Genomic DNA, 22,748 nt, shown 5'->3' on the forward strand with positions numbered 1-22,748 from the left:
AAGAAATCACTATCTGGAAGCAAGTCTGAGACGCGAAGATGCATTTAATTATTTGGTCGCAAAATAATTTTAAGGCAGAACGGTCCGAGACCGCTCCGTGACGCGAGGAGAACTTTTTCCCATTCTGAGGAATAGGTCTGCGACGCGGACCTGGTACCCAGATTCTGCCGACTTTTTGCTTCTTCATTTTTTGACCCCAATTCTCATAAACTCAGTTCTTTTTCTCAAATTCCCTTTAGATTCAGATACCCAGTGTATGTACACGAGAATCTAACTCAAAACAACTCTAACAATCGACCTTAAACTTTCAAGAAATCCTCAATCGCATCCCAAATTCAAGAACGAAAGCAATTCAAGAACATTAAAGTTTCAATTTTTTAGGATGAAAATCATACTGAAATAAACATGTTTGGCGCGTGGGTGAACGAACCCAATGCTATGTGAACTCACATACCACGTAAGGATCACCCCTTGACGAAATCCACACGCGATTCTTGAAGATCTTGACGATTCTTGCTCCTTCTCCTCTTTTCTCCTCTTTTGTTTCTCTTCTCTAAAACCCTAACTTAATATTGTAAAAGCGTAAACTGAATCCTATCAGTTTAGACCCCAATTAAGTACCAAAAAATGAAATCAAGTCATAGAGCATGGAAAAGACCATAATGCCCTTCTAAAATCCAGATTAGACTTTCCTTAATTGAACAATCCAACTTTCAATAGGCATATCTCACTCAGACGAAATCGGAATCGAGCAAACTCGGAGGCGTTGGAAATATAATTCCAAGATCTTTCTTACAGTATCAAGAAGTACACCTAACTCATCCTGAGCTAGGAGTTATGGTCATTTGAAGTTGACCAAAAACCCAAACTTAACATAACTTAACAATTTCCAGATTGTTCATTCTTTCCAAGAACCGCTCTTTCTAATTCTAGCTCTTTCTAGTTCTTTCAAAAAATGTGGTGTTACATCCTATTTATCCGAACGAGTGGAATATCAAAATAGTAGAAATAATTCAGTTGAGATCTCAATGTTTTTCATAGATGGTTTTTCTAGCAAGAGAATAGCAAATTATCACATTTGGCATTTAAGGAATTTCCCAGCAGTCATGCTAAAATGAAGGACAGAGCTTAGCCTTAACATACCTTTCCAAAGAACGCTCAAATGCCCGCAGTTTCTTCACAAAAGTTGTCCTTACGTCCTAAGCTTCACAAACACTATATATAAACAGTTGGTACGCACCTATAAACAATCCATAGTAGAGATTAAATAGGTAGATTTTTCATACGGCCCTAACTTGACAAAATGTTCGTAGAACTTCGTAAAAACAATCATAAAAGAGCCCTGAGATGATTACCTTAGCAAACCAAGTGTAAACCTTGAAAAAACACCAATAAGTACCAATTTATATCTTCAAAAACAAGCTTCAAATGCAGCTAATATGTAACATCTCGCACCTACAAATGACTATAAAGAGTTTAAAATATGAACATATTGATTTTTGGAAAGAATAAGGAAATCTGGAAATTTTGTCTAAGTTAAGAAAGTGAGTTTTGGCCATTTTCAAACGGCCATAACTCCTAGATCAGGATGATTTAGGAGCAGCCCTTGATATGGTTGGAAATATCTCTCCAAGATCTTTCCAACGCCTCCAGGATTGCACGATCTCGACATCGTATGAGTGAGTTATGCCATTCGTAAGTTGGGTTGTTAGAATGAGGAAAGTCTCAATCCGGTTTTAGGGAGGGGCAAAGTAGTCTTTTCCCTAATTAACTTCCTAATTTGATTTTAGGGATTTATTGGGGTAAAAACATGACTTAGTCAGTTTGGAGAATTGATAAATACACTTAGGGCTTGGAGAAGAGAGAAAAGAAGAAAGAAAGGGAGAAAAAGGCAAGAATTCGTCAAGATCATCCAAGCTTGCGAGTGGAATTAGTCGGGGGTGATCCCTATTAAGGTATGTAAGATCTTTTCGTGTTGGGTTAGTTCACCCACACAACAGCTTGTTTCCATTCATTGATTTTGAGTTGTGTATATGTTGAGGAAGTGAGGTTCTTGAAGAACAAATTGTAGAATTCTTGTTGGTTGAGTTGTTGATGCTTGGAGGTGAATTGATTCATGTTTCCGGGTTGTTTTTCGAGTTAGATTGGTTGTATATTGAGGGTCCAATTGATCCTAAGGGCTTAGGGAAAGAATTATGAAAGTTAGGGGAGTTTAGAGATGAAAAACGGAAAAGAAAAGTCAGAAATCGCTAGGCAAAGAGGGCTGGGCGTTACGCCTGCCAGAGCGCCACAAAAACTTCTCTGAAGTTTGGCCTTTGGCGTGTTGCGCCAACCAAGCTTCTCTGAAGTTTGAGGGCTGGCGTCCCGCGCCTCTCAGAGCGCCAGTGACGCCAGTTCTCCCCATTCGTTCCCCACATTTTCGTACTTGTTCCTAAGCAATGTACCTACATTTTCTAGTTGATTCCAACACTCTAAGGTACATCTAAGCATCATGAAATCATCCATAAACATGAGATCATGAGCCTTGAATCCATAATCCAATTCAAGGAAAGTTAAGATCAAAGTAAAAGAAGTTAAGATTCAAGTCTAGAAGTTTAAGAAGCAAGTCAAAAGCAAAGTTCTTAACGTTTTCAAGAGTCTTTATTAAACGTTTTAACTTCGTTCTAAGGCTCAAGTTTCAATTTAAGCAAAGAGTAAAGAGTTGAGTTCATTTCTCAGAAAACTATTAGGGAACTAAGTATTCCAAAGAGTCTATAAATGTTTTCACATTTGAGTAAGAAAAAGGGAACATCGATTCCAAAAGAGCTTTTAAGCTAAGTTTTGAGTAATTATCTCAAACCAAAGAAAGAAGTTATGTTTTTAAAAAAACATATGAGATAAAGTATATTTTGGGAGTAGTATTAAGCACCGATATGGGGATGCGAGTTCATATTAACTCAAAGTCTCCATAAACCATGTAGCCATCATGTGTAGTAAATGATCATACTTTTTAGATGAATCCTTAAGATGCTTTTAGCATAGACTAGTGGATCCACTAAGTTAAGCGTTCTATATGACGGCAAAGTATAGGACAGTTCTGGCAGCGTGGGCAAGATGTTGTATTACCACTTAGGCTCATAGCGGTGGTTGTCGGTTAGAGAATCTCCCACAAAAGTTATATTACTTTTATATTTAAGTAAAGTTGAGTTGTTATTGCTTTATCTTTAACAAACTAAGTTGTTTACACTATTTTACAAGCTTTATATATATATATTGTATGTGTCTTATTGGTTTATATTGAGTTCAATTGTTCATGAGTTAAACAGAGCCAAGGTAAGTGTTCCTTTGTACTCCTTTCAAGCTTAAGTTGTTGTTTAGCTTTCCAACTCGCATACTCGTACATTCAATGTATTGATACCAGTTGGCCTGCATCTTATTATAATGTAGACACAGGTAACCAAGATCAGCATCCAGCACGCCGTTGATCCAGTTGAGCACTCCAGAGTCAGTGGTGAGCCTCCTTGCATTCTGGAGGACTATGTTACTTCGCTTTCCTAGTTTTTCTTTATTAGGAAGTTGTTGGGTCTGTCCCAACATCCATCTCAGTATTATAGAGGCTTTATAGACAGTTAGACAGTTAGTTTTGAGTCTCTCAGCTATGTTTTTGCATATACTTTGTTTTGAGACATAAGTTGCCATTTTGGCTAAGATTTTATCATTTAAACTATTACTTGAGTTTATTTTGTTGAGTTAAGTCTTCCGCTGAGTTAAGTAAGCCAGGTCAAAGGTTCCCTTGGGGCCAGCAATGGTCTTCGAGTGCCGGCCATGTCTAGGGTGTTGGCTCGGGGAGTGACAAACTTGGTATTAGAGCACAGAGTTCAAGAGTCCTAGGGAGTCTATGAGGTTGTGTCTGTAGAGTCCTAGTTATCGGTATGAAGCGCACCACATCTATAATTAGGAGGCTGCGACATTTAGGAAATTTTTCACTCTTTCATATCCATTTCATGCGTTAGAGTTTATCTCTAAAAGTTTCCCTCTAATTCGTGCTTGTGCGTGTTTCATATAACCATGCTTCCACGAAGAGCAGCACGAGGTCGTCCATCTAGGAGAACCGTTGAACCACAAGAGCAAAGGGTACCTAATCCACCAAACGTGCAACCTCAAGGCGAGGTCACTAATGCCGAATTTCGTGAGGCTATCCGGATGTTGAGCCAAGCTGTGACTAACCAGGTTAGGCAGCCAAGGGGACCAAGGCAAGATGAGGCTGACACTTCGAGGATTCGCGAATTCTTGAGGATGAATTTCACTGGTTCGAGCACTATTGAGGATCCAGAGAACTTTATTAAGGAGTTAAAAAAGGTATTCGATGTGATGTATGTTGCTGACACTGAGAGAATTGAACTAGCTGCATATCAACTGAAGGATGTTGCTAGAACATGGTTCGATCAGTATAAAGGGGGTCGACCTGAGAATGCTCCACCTACTAGTTGGGCTTGTTTCGAGGAAGCCTTCTTGGGGCGTTTCTTTCCCCGTGAACTGAAGGAGGCTAAGGTACGAGAGTTTCTTACACTGAAACAGGATTACTTGAGTGTGCATGAGTATGGGTTGAAGTTCACCCAACTGTCCAGCTATGCTCCTGAAATGGTTAAGGCCATGAGGAGCAGAATAAAATTGTTTATTGCTGGCTTGGGTCGTCTGTCAACTAAAGAGAGCAAGGCAGCGATGCTGATAGGTGACATAGACATATCAAGGTTGATGGTTTATGTGCAGCAGGTTACGGAAGAGAAGCTGAGAGACAGGAAAGAGTTCAGAAGTAAGAAAGTGAAGACAGGGAATGAGTCTGGGCAGCAGAAAGGCAATGTGAATCGTTCGTCCTTTCAGCAGAAGCAAAAGGGGCCTGCTCCATCATCTGCTAATGCACCTGCACCTCGAAACAAAGGCGAATATTATGGTTAGAATTCGCAGAACTTCAGATCTAAACCAGCGCAGTCCCAGGGTAGTGTGGCACAAGGATGTAGTTGGGCTACTACATGTGCTAAGTGTGGGAGAACCCACCCAGGTAAGTGTCGTGATGACTTGACATGTTGTTTCAAGTGTGGACAAGAGCGACACTTTTTGAAAGAGTGTCCTAAGAATAAGCAAGGTAGTGGAAATCCAGGCAATAGAGCCCAGTCTTCATCAGTTGCTCCACCAGATAGGGCTGCACCTAGAGGAGCTACTTCTGGTACTGGCGGAGGAGCAAACCGCCTTTATGCAATCACCAGTCGCCAAGATCAAGAGAACTCTCCAGATGTTATCACTAGTATGATCAAAGTCTTTGTTTATGATGTTTATGCTTTGCTAGACCCAAGAGAAAATTTATCTGTTGTGACCCCTTATGTTGCAAATAAGTTTGATGTTATCCCTGAGAAACTTTGTGAACCTTTATGTGTTTCCACACCTGTTGGGGAGTCTATTCTAGCAGAAAGAGTCTATCGTGATTGTCTTGTTTCCATCAATCACAAAGACACCATGGTTGATCTAGTTGAACTTAACATGGTAGATTTTGATGTCATTCTAGGTATGGACTGGCTTCATGCCTGTTATGCCTCCATAGATTGTAGAACTCGAGTTGTCAAGTTTTAGATTCCTAATGAGCCAGTTATAGAGTGGAGTAGTAGTTCAGTTGTGCCTAAGGGTCGTTTCATTTCGTACCTTAAGGCGAGAAAGTTAGTTTCAAATGGTTGTATCTATCACTTAGTCCGAGTTAATGACTCAAATTCTGAGGTATCTCCCATTCAGTCAATTCCTATAGTAAGAGAGTTTCCAGAAGTTTTTCCTGATGATCTACCCGGAGTCCCTCGTGAGAGAGAAATAGACTTCAGCATAGACATCATTCCAGATATTCGTCCTATCTCTATTCCGCCATACAGAATGGCACCAGCAGAGTTGAAAGAGTTGAATGAGCAGTTGAAAGATCTCCTAGATAAAGGTTTCATTCGACTCAGTATCTCACCTTGGGGCGCTCCGGTCTTATTTGTGAGAAAGAAAGATGGTTCCCTTAGGATGTGTATAGATTACCATCAAATAAAAAAGGTAACCATCAAGAATAAGTATCCTCTTCCAAGGATAGATGATTTATTTGATCAACTTCAGGGTGCCACCTGTTTTTTGAAAATTGACCTCAGATCAGGCTACCATCATTTCAAAGTTAGGGAATGCGACATTCCAAAGACAACATTCATGACTAGATATTGTCACTATGAGTTCTTGGTCATGTCCTTTGGTTTGACCAATGCACCAGCAACATTCATGTATCTTATGAACAGAGTCTTCAAACCTTATTTAGATATGTTTGTTATCGTCTTCATTGATGACATACTAATCTATTCAAGGAATGAAGAAGATCATGCTAGTCATCTCAGAATAGTTCTTCAGACCTTGAAAGATAAGGAGTTGTATGCCAAGTTCTCTAAGTGTGAGTTTTGGGTTGAGTCTGTGGCATTCTTGGGCCATATTATTTCCGGTGATGGTATTAGAGTTGATACTCAGAAAATTGAGGTAGTGCAAAATTGGCCTAGACCCACATCTCCAACTGATATTAGGAGTTTCTTGGGCTTGGCTGGATATTATAGGAGATTTGTAGAGGGGTTCTTGTCTATTTCGTCTCCTTTGACCAAGTTGACTCAGAAGACAGTGAAATTTCAATGGTCTGAAGCTTGTGAGAAGAGCTTTCAGGAATTGAAGAAGAGGTTGACTAGTGCCCCAGTTTTGACCTTACCAGAGGTTACTCAAGGTTTTGTGGTGTATTGTGATGCATCCAGAGTTGGTTTGGGTTGTGTGTTAATGCAGAATGGCAAGGTGATAGCTTATGCCTCCAGACAGTTAAAGGTTCATGAGAAGAATTATCCAACCCATGACTTAGAGTTGGCTGCTGTAGTTTTCGCCTTGAAGATTTGGCGACACTACTTGTATGGTGTTCATGTTGATATATTCACTGATCACAAGAGCTTGCAATATTTGTTCACTTAGAAGGAGCTCAATCTCAGATAGAGGAGGTGGTTGGAATTACTCAAGGATTATGACATGAGTATTCTATACCACCCAGGTAAGGCTAATGTTGTTGCTGATGCTTTAAGCAGGTTATCTATGGGTAGTACCACCTATGTTGATAAAGAGAAAAATGAGTTAGCCAAAGATGTGCACATACTTGCACGCATGGGAGTCAGACTCATGGATTCCACTGAAGGAGGAATAATGGTAGTACCACCCACGTTGATGAAGAAAAAAGGGAGTTATCCAAAGATGTGCACAGACTTGCACTCCTGGGAGTCAGACTCATGGATTCCACTGAAGGAGGAATAATGGTGACGAATGGGGCTGAATCATCACTCGTGTCAAAGGTGAAGGAAAAGTAGGACCAAGACCCCATTTTGCTTGACTTAAAGGGAAATGTTCAAAAACAGAGAGTATTAGCTTTCAAACAAGGGGGAGATGGTGTGTTAAAATACCAAGGTAGATTGTGTACCAATGGTGGATGAACTCCAAGAGAGGATCATGGAGGAAACTCATAGCTCCAGATATTCCATTCATCCAGGTTCAACAAAGATGTATCGCGATTTGAGAGAAGTGTATTGGTGGAATGGCATGAAAAAGGGCTTTGCAGAGTTTGTTGCTAAGTGTCCAAATTGCCAGCAAGTGAAAGTCGAACACCAAAGGCCCGGTGGTTTGGTGAAGAATATAGAACTTCCAGAATGGAAGTGGGAGATGATTAATATGGATTTCATCATAGGATTTCCAAGGTCTCGCAGACAACATGTAACTATTTGGGTGATTGTCGACAGAATGACAAAATCAGCCCACTTTTTACCGGTAAAGACTACCCATTCGGCAGAAGATTATGCTAGGTTGTACATTCAGGAGGTGGTGAGACTTCATGGAGTCCCAATCTCAATTATATCAGATAAAGGTGCACAATTTACTGCACAGTTTTGGAAATCTTTTTAGAAAGGTTTGGGTTCAAAGGTTAACTTGAGTACTGCATTTTATCCCGAGATAGATAGGCAAGCAGAGCGCACTATTCAGACATTAGAAGATATGTTGAGGGCTTGTGTGATTGATTTCGAGGGAAATTGGGATGATCACATACCTCTCATCGAGTTTGCTTACAATAACAGTTTTCACTCTAGCATCCAAATGGCTCCATATGAAGCTCTTTATGAGAGAAGATGCAGATCTCCTATTAGATGGTTTGAAGTTGGTGAAGCAGGGTTAATAGGATCGGACTTAGTTCACCAAGCTATAGAGAAAGTGAAAGTAATTCAAGAGAGATTGAAAACAACACAGAGTCATCAAAAATCCTACACTGATTTTAGGAGAAGGGAGTTAGAGTTCGAAGTAGATGATTGGGTATCTTTGAAAGGTTCACCCATGAAGGGTTTTATGAGGTTTGGTAAGAAGGGGAAGCTTAGTCCCCGGTATATTGGACCTTATCGCATAGCCAAGAGGATTAGCAGAGTAGCTTACGAGTTGGAGCTACCACAGGAATTAGCGGTGGTTCATCCGATATTTCACATCTCTATGTTGAAGAAGTGCATGGGAGATCCTTCATTGATAGTGCAAACTGAAAATGTTGAGATTAAGGATAATTTATCTTATGAGGAGATTCCGGTCGAGATTTTAGATCGCCAAGTTCGCAAGTTGAGAACAAAGGAAGTCGCATCAGTTAAAGTCCTTTGGAGGAACCAATTTGTAGAAGAAGCTACTTGGGAAGCTGAAGAGGGTATGAAGAAGATATATCCACATCTCTTTGAATCCAGAGAAAATTCAGAGGTACTAATCCTCTTCTTAGTACTAGCTAAATTATGAGTATGTATGTTGTTACTTGCTTTTGCTTGTTGAGTGTTGAACTTGATGTTGCTACCCTTAGCTTAGTGAAATAAAGCTCATTCGAGGACGAATGTTCCCAAAGGGGAGATATTGTAACATCTCGCACCTAGAAACGACTATAAAGAGTTTAAAATATGAAAATATTGATTTTTGGAAAGAATAAGGAAATTTGGAAATTTTGTCTATGTTAAGAAAGTGAGTTTTGGCATTTTTCAAACAGCCATAACTCCTATCTCAGGATGATTTAGGAACAGCTCTTAATATGGTTGGAAATCTCTTGGAGAGATCTTTCCAACGCAGCTGAGATTGCACGATTTCGACATCGTATGAGTGAGTTATGCTATTCGTAAGTTGGGTTGTTCGATTGAGGAAAGTCCCAATCCGGTTTTAGGGAAGGGCAAAGTAGTCTTTTCTCTAATAAATTTCCTAATTTGATTTTAGGGATCTATTGGGGTAAAAATATGACTTAGTCAGTTTGGAGAATTGAGAAATACGCTTAGGGCTTGGAGAAGAGAGAAAAGAAGAAAGAAAGGGAGAAAAAGGCAAGAATTCGTCAAGATCATCCAAGCTTGCGAGTGGAATTCGTCGGGGGTGATCCCTATTAAGGTATGTGAGATCTTTTCGTGTTGGGTTAGTTCACTCACACATCAACTTGTTTCAGTTCATTGATTTTGAGTTGTGTATATGTTGAAGAAGTGAGGTTCTTGAAGAACAAATTGTAGAATTCTTGTTGGTTGAGTTGTTGATGCTTGGGGGTGAATTGATTCATGTTTCCGGGTTGTTTTTTTAAGTCAGAATTGTTGTATATTGAGGGTCTAATTGATCCTAAGTGTTTGGGGAAAGAATTATGAAAGTTGAGGGAGTTTAGAGATGAAAAACGGAAGAGAAAAGTCGGAAGTCGCTGGGCAAAAAGGGTTGGGTGTTGCGCCTTCCAGAGTGCCACAAAAACTTCTTTGAAGTTTGGCCTCTGGTGTGTCGCGCCAGCCAGGCTTCTCTGAATTTTGAGGGCTGGCTCCCCATGCCTCTCAGCGCCAGGGACGCCAGTTCTTCCCATTCGTTCCTCACCTTTTCGTACTTGTTCCTAAGCAATGTACCTACGTTTACTAGTTGATTCCAACACTCTAAGGTACATCTAAACATCATGAAATCATCCATAAACATGAGATCATGAGCCTTGAATCCATAATCCAATTCAAGGAAAGTTAAGATCAAAGTAAAAGAAGTTAAGATTCAAGTCTAGAAGTTTAAGAAGCAAGTCAAAAGCAAAGTTCTTAAAGTTTTCAAGAGTCTTTATTAAACGTTTTAACTTCGTTTTAAGGCTCAAGTTTCAAGTTAAGCAAAGAGTAAAGAGTTGAGTTCATTTCTCAGAAAACTATTAGGGAACTAAGTATTCCCAAAGAGTCTATAAATGTTTTCACATTTGAGTAAGAAAAAGGGAACATCGATTCCAAAAGAGCTTTTCAGCTAAGTTTTGAGTAATTATCTCAAACCAAAGAAAGAAGTTATGTTTTTAAAAACCTATGAGATAAAGTATATTTTGGGAGTAGTATTGTGCACTGATATGGGGATGCGAGTTCATATTAACTCAAGTCTCCATAAACCATGTAGCCATCATGGGTAGTAAATGATCATACTATTTAGATAACTCCTTAAGATGCTTTTAGCATAGACTAGTGGATCCACTAAGTTAAGCGTTTTATATGACGACAAAGTATAGGACAGTTCTGGCAGCGTGGGCAAGATGTTGTATTACCACTTAGGCTCATAGCGGTGGTTGTCGGTTAGAGAATCTCCCACAAAAGTTATATTACTTTTATATTTAAGTAAAGTTGAGTTGTTATTGCTTTATCTTTAACAAACTAAGTTGTTTACACTATTTTACAAGCTTTATATATATATATTGTATGTGTCTTATTGGTTTATATTGAGTTCAATTGTTCATGAGTTAAACAGAGCCAATGTAAGTGTTCCTTTGTACTCCTTTCAAGCTTAAGTTGTTGTTTAGCTTTCCAACTCACATACTCGTACATTCAATGTACTGATGCCAGTTGGCCTGCATCTTATTATGATGCAGACACAGGTAACCATGATCAGCATCCAGCACGCCGTTGATCCAGTTGAGCACTCCAGAGTTAGTGGTCAGCCTCCTTGCATTCTGGAGGACTCTGTTATTTCGCTTTCCTAGTTTTGCTTTATTAAGATGTTGTGGGGTCTTTCCCAACATCCATCTCAGTATTATAAAGGCTTCATCGACAGTCAGACAATTAGTTTTGAGTCTCTCAGCTATGTATATGCAGATACTTTGTTTTGAGATATAAGTTGTCATTTTGGCTAAGATGTTATCATTTAAACTATTACTTGAGTTTATTTTGTTGAGTTAAGTCTTCCGCTGAGTTAAGTAAGCCAGGTCAAGGGTTCGCTTAGGGCCAGCAATGGTCTTCGAATGCCGGCCACGTCCAGGGTATAGGCCGGGGGTGACATAATAGAAGGGGAAAATGATTGCCACATGTAGAGATCACGTTTCTAGGCACATGGGCAACCTTTAATGGTAGAAAAAACTAAAAAATTAACGTTCATCATGCAAGAACTCCATTAGAACCCTCTTTTCAACTTTCGTTCTGGTTAGGAAGTGAGAAGAAATGTTTTTATGGGTTAAAACGTTGAGTAGCCTACATACCACATATTTTTACCCGACCCGGGTCGCGATCCAAATTCTGCCCAGACAGTCCACAGTAAAACCCTCATAACTGTTTACTTCGATGTTGGTTGGATATGGGGTTTTATGTGTTGCAAACTAGACTCATAGGCCTTCGATTTGATGGTTATGGGCCTTGTAAAACTTTATATATTGGGAGAGAACATCCAAGACATTTAACCCAAAGTTAAGAAAATTTTATTAGAGAAACTTCAATAACTTTTGCCGACCTTAGTTTCGCTAATTTTCTTGACTTCAAAACTTAACATACGACCATTGTGCTATTATAATACCTCGTAGCACATTATTCTTAGCATGTTAGACACTCATAGGATTATACCCAAGGTATGGGATAATTTAATCCTTTCAAACGGGCGAAGTGCTACCCGAGCCATTTCTTTTATCCCGAAATTTTTTTGAGGGGTCCCTTTGACCTAAAACTTTGGTTTAGTTCCTTGATATTGCCACCCATTTGCAATCTTAATCTCCAATGTACTATACCAAGTCAGATACACCTCATATAACCACACCATACTACGCCACACATATTATGCAAGAATAGAGAAAAAAAGTATGGGATCTTACAGCTCCTTTCAAAACCATGATTTTATATATTCATTCATTAAGACACTTATCTAAGCATCCAAATCATGATTTTATTCATATGTGAGAAAACCTTTCACAAATCATTGACACTTTGTCTTAAAATCATCCTTTAGTCATAAATAATTACTTTCATCATAATTTCATAATCATAGTTCATATTCATAAAATAGACATAGTAATGAGTTCATTTGAAATCAACTGAAAATAATGTAATCGAGTTAAATCATGCATAATTAGATTGAATATGAATAATTGAATCAAAATAAATTGAACTCCTGGAGAATAACATGAAACCCTAAAAAACTTGGGTGAAATTCGATTAGAGATTGGGATTCTTTTGGAATCCAATAGATGAAAGGGATCCATTGGTGAATTCTCACATACATTGGGTAATCAAAGCCCTAGCAATGGAGGGAGAAACCTTGAAGCTCTTGAAACCCTAGCTTTGCCTTGAGAAAAAATTAAAGAAGAAAACTTGGGGGAATTCGAGGGATTTGAGTGAATGAGATGGAATAAGCTAAGTTTGAAGAGTAAATTCAGGTATAGGGGTAGTTATAGGGGTAGTTATATGGCCAAAATGACATAGTTTAGGGGTTAGATGGGTAGAAACAGACCAAAACACCCTTATTAAAAAATGGTCGGATGACTCCTACGGTTTGAACCTATGGATCGTAGGAATTTTTACGTTCCGTCCTAGCCATTCGTAGAGTCAACTACTGGAACCCAAAACTTTGAACAATTCCTATGATTAGCTTTTACGAGTTGTCAACTTTTCTACAGTCCGTAGACCTCTTCCGTAGAAACCAATTTACTAAAAAAAATCCTTGAAGTCCAACCACTTTCCAAAGGCACCCTTTCTACGGTCTTAACATGAACTCATACGACCCGTAGGTCTTTTCGTAGAGCTAAGTCCATAATTTCACCAAGTCTAGAACCATTTCTACGACCCGTAGAGGTTCCTACGGTTTGTCCTGTCCATTCATAGATTGTCATCAGAGACTTGGTATTTTCCAAAACCCTAACTCAGTTTCACGAGAGCCTCCTACGACCTACAGAGATTTCTACGAACCATAGATAGGCTTCATAGAAACTCACCAGTACACTTTTTCTACAACTTTTCCCTTTCCAACTCAACTTCCAATTTCTGAGGTGTTACAATACCCTTGATCTTATGCTTATACGAGACTTAAAAGTCGAGTGAGGCATCCTAATTGGAAATGACCAAAATAGAATTAATGAGACAAACTCGGATGCATTTTTCACCTAAGAACAAAAGGGGTGCATTGTGGGGTTCATTGCAGACATTGGGAGTCACCCCGCAGGCTCCATCGCAAACCTAGGATGATTTTCAGCTTCTAAAGTTTAGTTTGGTGATAGGTGTGACATAGACCTCAGAGTAGTCCTTAGTAAAATGGGCATAACTTATTTCTCCCATATCGGATTGACAAATGGTTTGTTGTGTTTGAAACTAGACTCGTATACCTTTAATTGTATAGATTATGGGCCACATAACCCTTCTTATTATAGAAGATATGACTATTTGAAGTTGACCCCTATTTGAACTTACACGATAACTTAATAAGTAGGGAAGTGTTGAACTCAACTTAGTACTAGAGGTTCCTTATGACCCTAATTCACATCTAATACACTTACCACATTTAGAAATTGACCCTAACCCTAAGCACAATTAGGAAATCATCCGGTCTAGGCCTACACACATACAAAAATGGTTCGAATCTTAGAGTAGAATTTGCAGTGTGTTACACTATTATTCTCCCAATATTCATCGCGTCTTTGGGCCACATTCCCTTTTCTTCTTCTTTCATGACTTAGTTTTTTTCTTCTCATAGGATGTTTATTTTCGATGCCTCTATGCTAATTCCTTTTCTAATTTCACCCTGATGTCATATGCTCCTTTTGTCCTACGCCACGACATGTACATGATCATAACATTCCCAATACAATCATGAAATAATGATTAGCTAGTAAGTAGTAGAAAATGGTAAATAACTAACTACATTTAAAAATTTGTATTTATATTGGGGTTACATTTATCATGTGTTAGTGCTATAATATCCATAACCATACAAGACAACAAATTTTAATTAATTCCCCCTAAAAGAATATTTGTTGTTCTCTTACCCTCTTGGTATTAGATGCCATGCATGATATATTGCTCAACATGCAAGGATAATATTGTCCATTAACATTCTATAAACGTACAAGGAATAGAGTTCAACAACTTGGCGTGTAACCATAGGACTTGTCTTGTGTGGATGGATAAGGCGATGTGAACACAAAGCTAAGTGGAAGTATGAAAAAGAAAGGAAAAAAAAGGAAGATAAAAAATATAAAGTCATTTTCATGCTGAGTGGAAGTATACTTTTCTGCCCTTTATTATTTTTATCATAAGATGAGAATATGTTCATTTAATAATTTAAAGTATTTATTTTTCTTTTATTATTTGGATGTAGACATAAATTGGATAGAGAGATAACAGACCGTGGCAGCAGACATTTTCTACCACCACCATATTCCTTTCATCTTTGCTTTTACAGATTCTTTATGAGTTTATATGAACCAAAACTCTTTTGTTTTTTTTTTCTTTTTGGTTACATAACAAAATTCTTAATTATTGACTGGCTATCCAAAAGTTGTGCTACTTGAATAAAAATTAGCTTGTAATTTTCATATTAAGGACACATCCAAGATTCTTTGTCTGGGGTTGTTTTTTGCTTTATCCTGGTGTAATTACTTTGGAGAATCTTGATTTGGCCCATTGTTTTTGAGCTTAACTTGGTAATAATCAAATTTGGAATCTTTGGGATGGGATCCCTTGATTCTTTCTTTGATTTTTTGCTGTTTCTTATCTTGTTCATGAATTCTGGCATTCCCCTAATTTGAAGGAAGATAGCATCAAATTCTAACTTTTCACCTTCTTTATTCCTCTCATCACATCTTCTTAACTAAAGTTTGAACCTTTACTGATGTTAGGTTCAGTAGACTGCTAATTCTTGAAAAGGGGTTTGTGTTTGATGTGTTCCAGAGTAGTTGGATGAGTTTGTTTCATGTTATTGGGTTTGGTTTGAAATTGGGGAGCCTACTTTTGACTCTATGTTACTGGTTTCTGTCTCTGATTTTTTCCATGAATGGTGAAGTTATGACTAGCAGCAAGACTTTGCTTGGTGATGGAGAGCTCATAGTGAAGAAATTGTGGGAGTTGAGTGCTAAGATTTATCATTGTTACCCTCAGTATGTTGGAAATAGGAAAGTGGGAAACAAGTGGTGGAGGAAGCTTTTGATAGTATGGTTATTATTTTGGATTGTTGTTTCTTTTTCAGTCTTGTGGTATATGAACTCTAAAGCTGTTGAAAAGAGAAAAGAAACACTTACAAGTATGTGTGATGAGAGAGCTAGGATGTTACAAGATCAGTTTAATGTTAGTATGAACCATGTGCAGGCCATGTCCATTCTCATCTCAACTTTCCACCATGCCAGGAATCCTTCTGCTATTGATCAGGTCAAAATTACTCATCTTTTCAATTCAAGGACTATACTTGGTTTAAACCCCTCCTCCCATCAATGATTTTTCACATATTTATGTGTTTCCCATCAATATGCCTTTGAATAATGAACTCTAAAACCATAAATTCTTGTGCTTTGTCATGAACCTTTTTTTGAACTTTTTATGTTGAACTCCATCCATACTCCTGTGTTTAATAGAATAAAAGTGAACTGTCTAATTTTTTGCTGTTTAATGAAGTCTTCTAGGTATTCTTAGTTTACATTGAGCCTAAAGAACCAACTTAATTAGTAATCTTTCTATTTAATTCACTAAAATACCAAAAAACTATGTTCGTGCAGTGTACTTTTGCAAGCTATACAGAAAGAACAGCATTTGAGAGGCCTCTTACTAGTGGGGTGGCATATGCAGTAAGAGTGCTCCACTCAGAAAGAAAAGAGTTTGAGAAGCGACACGGTTGGAGTATTAAGAGAATGGATACACGTGAACCAACTCCAGTTCACAAAGACAATGAGTATGATAGAGATGGCCTGGAGCCATCTCCAATTCAGGCAGAATATGCCCCTGTTATTTTTGCACAGGATACAATAGCACATGTAATTTCTGTTGATATGCTCTCTGGAAAGGTAACTTCTTTATTTAGGTTCCCAAGTGTTTATTGAATGTACAGTATTAAATAGCTAAATTTCTAGTCATTTTACTTTCTGCTATTCACACACACCGACATACATACAAAGGGAAGTACAGAGCAAGACCCTTACAATTGATTGTGCCTAACAGGAAGATCGCGAGAATGTTTTACGCGCGAGGGAATCAGGAAAGGGTGTCCTCACAGCTCCCTTCAGGCTACTTAAAACAAATCACCTTGGGGTGATAAAGACATTTGCAGTTTACAAAACTGATCTTCCTTCCAATGCAACTCCAAATGAAAGGATCCAAGCAACTGACGGGTATGCCATCTGATTTTATGCAATCACTCACTGTGTAACCAACTTTTTGAATATGTTGCCCCTTCATAGTGGGAAAAGAATCTCAGAACTGCAAGAGAAAGACAAAAGATAATAAACTTGTTCAACCTTTAAGAATTCACATTCTACGAGTAAGCTAATATTCTGGGATACTTATTAAATAGGAGTTAATGAAGGGGATCGTAAACTAATGACTTCTCAAGACCTAAGTATGTTACCAAATTTCACAAATATTTTGACGCTTCTTCCCTTTCCAAGCAGGTACCTTGGTGGAGTACTTGACATTGAATCACTTGTAGAGAAGCTTCTTCAGCAGCTTGCAAGCAAACAAACTATCCTTGTAAACGTCTATGATACGACTAATAACTCCCACCCTATTAGCATGTATGGTTCAAATGTGTCGCGTGATGGTCTGGAGCATGTCAGTGCCCTCAACTTTGGGGATCCATTTAGAAGGCATGAGATGCGTTGCAGGTGATTATGTTCTTTCATATCATTGGATGTTTTCTGTTTCAACTTCATCTTGTGGCCTAGCTTCCATGTTGCTGATTGTGATATTTTGTTTGATGGAAGCATTTGTGCAGCTATTTTTATTTAGTTGAATGAGGTGTCCTTGATTTTTATAAAGCAAGCTTACTTACTAATAAAGCGGCAAGAAGCACCCTTTTTGTGTATGATCATGATTCCTGTCATTTTAGGCTTTTTCTATTCGCTTAACTAGATATCCACACTAAAGATTAGAGAAGTCTGCAGAGAATTGAATCCTCTGGGATTGGTATTTGTTTTTGCAGATTCAAACAGAAACCACCATGGCCTTGGCTAGCCATCACAACTGCAACAGGAATCCTCATAATTGCATTGCTTATAGGGCAAATATTTCATGCAACCATCAACAGAATCGCCAAAGTTGAGGATGATTATCATGAGATGATGATGCTGAAAAAACGTGCAGAGGCTGCTGATGTTGCAAAATCACAGGTATATACAACTTTTCTTAGTTCGCTTAATACTTTTATTTAACACTTGTTATGGGATATGTTCTAAACTGACCTCTATCTTGTAGTTTCTTGCTACTGTTTCCCATGAGATCAGGACCCCCATGAACGGTGTTCTTGGTGAGTGTAAAAATATTCATTTTGCTGCATCACTACTCTTAGTATATAACGGAGTGATTACGATAAACATATATACACTTGTTTCACAGGCATGCTTCATATGCTTACGGACACCAATCTAGATGTGACACAACAAGATTATGTCAGCACTGCTCAGGCCAGTGGTAAAGCTTTAGTTTCACTCATAAATGAGGTTTTGGACCAAGCAAAGATTGAATCTGGTAAGCTTGAGCTTGACGCAGTTTGTTTTGACGTGAGAGCTACTCTGGATGAGGTTCTGTCACTCTTTTCAGGGAAATCTCAAGAAAAAGGAGTGGAGGTAGTCCACAACTTAGACTTTCCATTTATTACTGTCTTCTTTTTCCTATTGTGTGATCTAATTAACCTTTTCTCTGGAGAGCAGTTGGCAGGTTACATCTCTGATAAGGTTCCTGATGTGCTGATTGGTGACCCTGGACGGTTTCGTCAGATTATCACAAACTTGGTGGGAAACTCTATCAAAGTAAGTTCACTTATCTCTTAGACTTTGGTCCCAGAAAATATAGCAGCGACAGAGCTTGAAATTAGCTAGAAGCGAAAGCAGAACGCTACCCTGTAGCCAAGAGTTTGGGGGGAGGGGGCGAGGGGGGGAGGGGAGGAAGTAATTAATGCAATTGATAATGTGCTTGTCTGTTCTGCTAATTCATTTATCAAAGTTGCGCCAGGTTTTGTTAAGTCTGTTATCTTGGTTATATATATCACTCACCTTGATGACGATATATAAGGTCCTACATCAAGGATAAGTCTATGTATACTTGATATGATTCATTCTAGCCGACCTCAACTTGCTTGGGACTGGGGTGTAATTGTTATTGTTGTATCCAGGGTATAAAGACATCCAAAGGATTCTCGTAAGGTGTTGGGATACCTAATTTTATTGGTTTTAGCTTGAATGGTTAGATTTTGTGACAAGGTATCAGCCCCAACTTTTGGTAAACCTATTTTCTCACGTGCAAATGTGCATTCAAGTCTGGAGTGTTGGAGATATGGAATGACTCATATCAAGTATGTAAGGCGATAAGAGTAAGGAGGTTGTCACAGATATACAATGACTCATGTTGATCTTAGATCTATAAGGACAAGAAAGAGTTTTGGTGATATATAAAATCAAGAATTGCATATATAAGGGGTTAGTTGTGGGTACTCCGCCCACATAAGGATTTGGTTTGGATGATCACTTTTCACACTCTCTAAAGTATAATATCTTTTTGCAGTTCACTGAAAAAGGCCATATATTTGTGACGGTCCATCTTGTCGAGGAAGTGACCGAGTCAGCTGAGGAGTTCAAGGTGAATTCATTGTTTAAGAGCACTTTGAGTGGATTGCCTGTAGCCGATAAACGACAGAGCTGGAGAAGTTTCATGGGTTTCAATCAAGAAGGATCTTCTTTCACATCTTCCTCATTGGACCAGATTACTCTAATGGTTTCAGTAGAAGACACTGGTGTTGGAATTCCTTTAGATGCTCAATCTCGTATATTCACCCCCTTCATGCAGGTTGGTCCTTCTATTGCTCGCATCCATGGAGGAACTGGTATTGGACTTAGCATAAGCAAATGTTTGGTACAGCTTATGAAAGGTGAAATTGGATTTGTAAGTTTGCCAAAGATTGGATCCACCTTTACTTTTACTGCTGTTTTCACCAATGGCCGCAATAATTGGAATGAGAAGAAGAGCCAGCAAATAAACAATCAATCGAACTCTATCTCTTCAGATTTCCATGGCAAGAGAGCCTTAATTGTTGACCCAAGAACTGTCCGTGCAAGGGTCTCACAGTATCACATGAAACGACTTGGAGTCCATACTGAAGTGGTCTCAGATTTGAATCATTGTTTGTCTTATGTAAGAACTGAAAATGGAGTTACGAATATGATCCTCATTGAACAGGAGATCTGGGATACTGATTCGGGAAAGTCAAGTCTCTTTGTCAAAAACTTAAGAAAGATCAATACTAGTAGTTCTCCCAAACTTTTCATATTAGCCAATTCTATAAATTCTAGCCGAGTGGGTGTCTCAGTCAATGGTTTTCCTACTCCATTTATCATCATGAAGCCATTAAGGGAAAGTATGCTTGCCGCATCACTCCAACGTGCCATGGGTGTTGGTAACAAAGGAAATTGTACAAATGGAGAGCTCTCCGGTCTCTCTCTTTCCAAGCTCCTTCAAGGGAGAAAAATTTTGATTGTAGATGACAACAACGTGAACCTTAGAGTAGCTGCTGCTGCACTGAAGAAGTATGGTGCTGATGTCGTCTGCACAGACAGTGGGAAAAAAGCACTCACTTTTCTACAACCACCTCATCAATTCGATGCCTGTTTCATGGATATTCAGATGCCAGAAATGGATGGGTATGTTTCTTAAGACAAACTATATTTTCTACCACTGTTTGACAAATTTAATCGCTTTTAAGCTGATAGTAACACTATAAATTAAATTACAGGTTTCAAGCTACAAAAATAATCCGCGAAATGGAATCTGATATCAATAGCCGTATCAAACTTGGGCAACTTCCTCCTGAAGCATACGGAAACATTTCAAGCTGGAAAGTACCCATTCTGGCCATGACTGCTGACGTAATTCAAGCTACAAATGAACAGTGTCAAAAATGTGGAATGGATGGTTATGTTTCGAAGCCATTTGAAGCTGAGCAGCTTTATGAAGAAGTATCACGCTTTTTCCAGATCAAGCCAACTCAGAATACCTGAAGAACATTCCTGATGAATTCTTATGATCAACCTCGAGTAGAAATGCCATCGACTTCATGGTGCCTCAAGGTCGTTCACATTTTCTTTTTTTCCAACTGTGAGTTCTCTATGTCCGAAGCATGATTACTTCTGCAGGTTAGAATACTTGTTCAAAATCTCGATGTCCACCACTTGGATTCCAATGCATTCTTTTTCAGGGAAGGAATCTCTGAAATGTACATAAAACTTGAAGGATTGCTTTTGATCTCGCATCTTCCAAGCTTGAGGAGCGGAGGACGACTTGTGCTTCTCTCATCAAGAAAGAAATATTACACAATCCTTTAGATTTCTTAGGCTTCTTAGAATGGATGTTGCCTGCAGTTACCATAGAAAGTGGTTATATAGTTTATATAGCAACAAACATTGTTTGTAACAGAAATATGTTTTCATGTATATATTCTCAAATCCTATAAGGCAGATAGGGAAGTAGTCATAATAGGTGAAAAAAGGTTTAGTTCAGTCAGTCATAGTTGGCATAAACATAGGGACAGCAAACAGCTGAGTTTGCTTCTTCTTTTTTTCCCCTTGTGTATAGTAGAAAGAACAAGTTTGATGTAGGGACATTTTGATATCAAGTGTAAAAGTAAGTTACAATTATTTGCATATGTATATAGTTTATCTGAACTCAGTCAATATTTGTGGAGCCAAATTGTGACCCATTTTGTACAGTAAATGCAACCTATTGACAATAAGAGCTTGTTGCCTTATGTAGATGGGTCACAAGTGTCCAACAGTCGCGTTTTAGGTAAGACAGGGATTTACTAACTACCAACTCTACAATTTGCAACCACTTGGCGTTATACTCCACTTTCTTATGGAGAGATAATTCCTAGTAGGCAAATTCCTTGTTTTGTTGGAAAGGGATTTTCGAACTTGAGACCTCCAACGTAAAAGTCCCAAGCCCAAACCATTGGACCACCACGAAGGGTAAAAAGAAGGTTGTACTCAGCCCTTCTATCAAGGGTATTTACCATAGTCTAAAATTATTTATCATTTATATCTACAGCATGACTAAACATAGAAATTGAGTTCCCACACCATGTATGGTGTGTGGTGACATTCAAAAGACTTTGTTGGTCATATAATATAAATCTTTTCCTAGCTTTAAAACCAACAAAGTCGATATGTCCGAGTGGTTAAGGAGACAGACTTGAAATCTGTTGGGCTTCACCCGCGCAGGTTCGAACCCTGCTGTCGACGTTTTACTTTTTTTGTTTGTTATTAAATTTTTAATCTATATTTTATTAAATGAATCGTCTTTCAATATTTTTAGAAATTATTAATTAATTATATTTATAATATTGACTCCTAAACGTCCTGAAAAATTAGAAGTCCTAAATTAATTATTTTTATAATATTTTATGTAGAAAAAGTAGGTTTGACCATTATTGTTTGGTTGGAAACAAGTTATTTCAGGATAACTTATTCCACCATATATGAGGAATAACTTATCTTGGGAACAAGTTATTCCGGGATAACTTATTCCACCATATATGAGGAATAACTTATCTCATCACTAAGGTGTAAATGGTGGGATAAATAATCTCAAAATTGCCTAATACCTGCAATTAAACGTAGGATAAAATAGTCCTGCATTTTATCTCGAGATTATTATACCTTATTTCTCATACCAAACATGCTCTTAATATTGGTAGGTCTTCTTTTTCTACATAAAAAGAACTAAAATAAATGAAAAGAACCCTAATAAAAGAAATACAAGAAATATTTTCTTAATATTGAAATTTGGTAGTGCAATAAAACTTCAGTTTGCAAAACATTAGAGTATATATCAAAATTTGAAACTCTATCCCTTTACTCATATAATCAAAGCTCATTGCATATGTCATATAATATGTGGAAAAAAGATGGCTATTTTTTTTATCTTAAACTTGTAAAATAGTCTCTTGGAGATTGTTTCTTCATTAGGTCTTTTTGAAATCAATTGTTCACATAATTTTCATCGTAGGAACTAACATGAAGATTCAAAGAAAGAAGTATTACATAATGAGATAAGAAAAAAGAATTTACATGTATTATTCTAATAATTATTAGTTATTATACATGTCAATTGTTGTGAATCTCTTTTCATATACTTCCATTCAAGTTTTTAGAAAATTTTGTATTAATTGTGATTTAATCTGTTTTTACTTTTTGCTTATTTAATTAAAATGTTGTTGATAGATCGTTGTCTATATCCATTATCTGTACTTTT

The 22,748-nt window shown here is 38.0% G+C and overlaps 1 protein-coding gene and 1 non-coding gene across 2 annotated transcripts; both read left to right on the forward strand.

Annotated features, from left to right (window-relative positions):
• The first annotated feature begins 14,626 nt into the window (after positions 1 to 14,626).
• LOC125829240 (histidine kinase 3) lies at positions 14,627 to 21,169 on the forward strand. Its single transcript, XM_049508489.1, has 10 exons — positions 14,627 to 15,668; positions 16,013 to 16,297; positions 16,452 to 16,621; positions 16,901 to 17,113; positions 17,431 to 17,617; positions 17,703 to 17,754; positions 17,844 to 18,073; positions 18,158 to 18,256; positions 19,008 to 20,140; positions 20,233 to 21,169. The coding sequence occupies exons 1-10, from the start codon at positions 15,204 to 15,206 to the stop codon at positions 20,495 to 20,497; spliced, it is 3,099 nt and encodes a 1,032-aa protein (XP_049364446.1). The 5' UTR covers positions 14,627 to 15,203; the 3' UTR covers positions 20,498 to 21,169.
• A 485-nt stretch (positions 21,170 to 21,654) lies between these two features.
• On the forward strand, positions 21,655 to 21,736 carry TRNAS-UGA (transfer RNA serine (anticodon UGA)). Its single transcript has one exon. It is a non-coding gene; the product is annotated as a tRNA-Ser (tRNA).
• Positions 21,737 to 22,748: the final 1,012 nt, after the last annotated feature.

Source organism: Solanum verrucosum, unplaced genomic scaffold (assembly GCF_900185275.1).
Source record: "Solanum verrucosum unplaced genomic scaffold, falcon-dt-bn FXZP01000028.1, whole genome shotgun sequence".
Classification (NCBI taxonomy): Eukaryota; Viridiplantae; Streptophyta; class Magnoliopsida; order Solanales; family Solanaceae; genus Solanum; species Solanum verrucosum.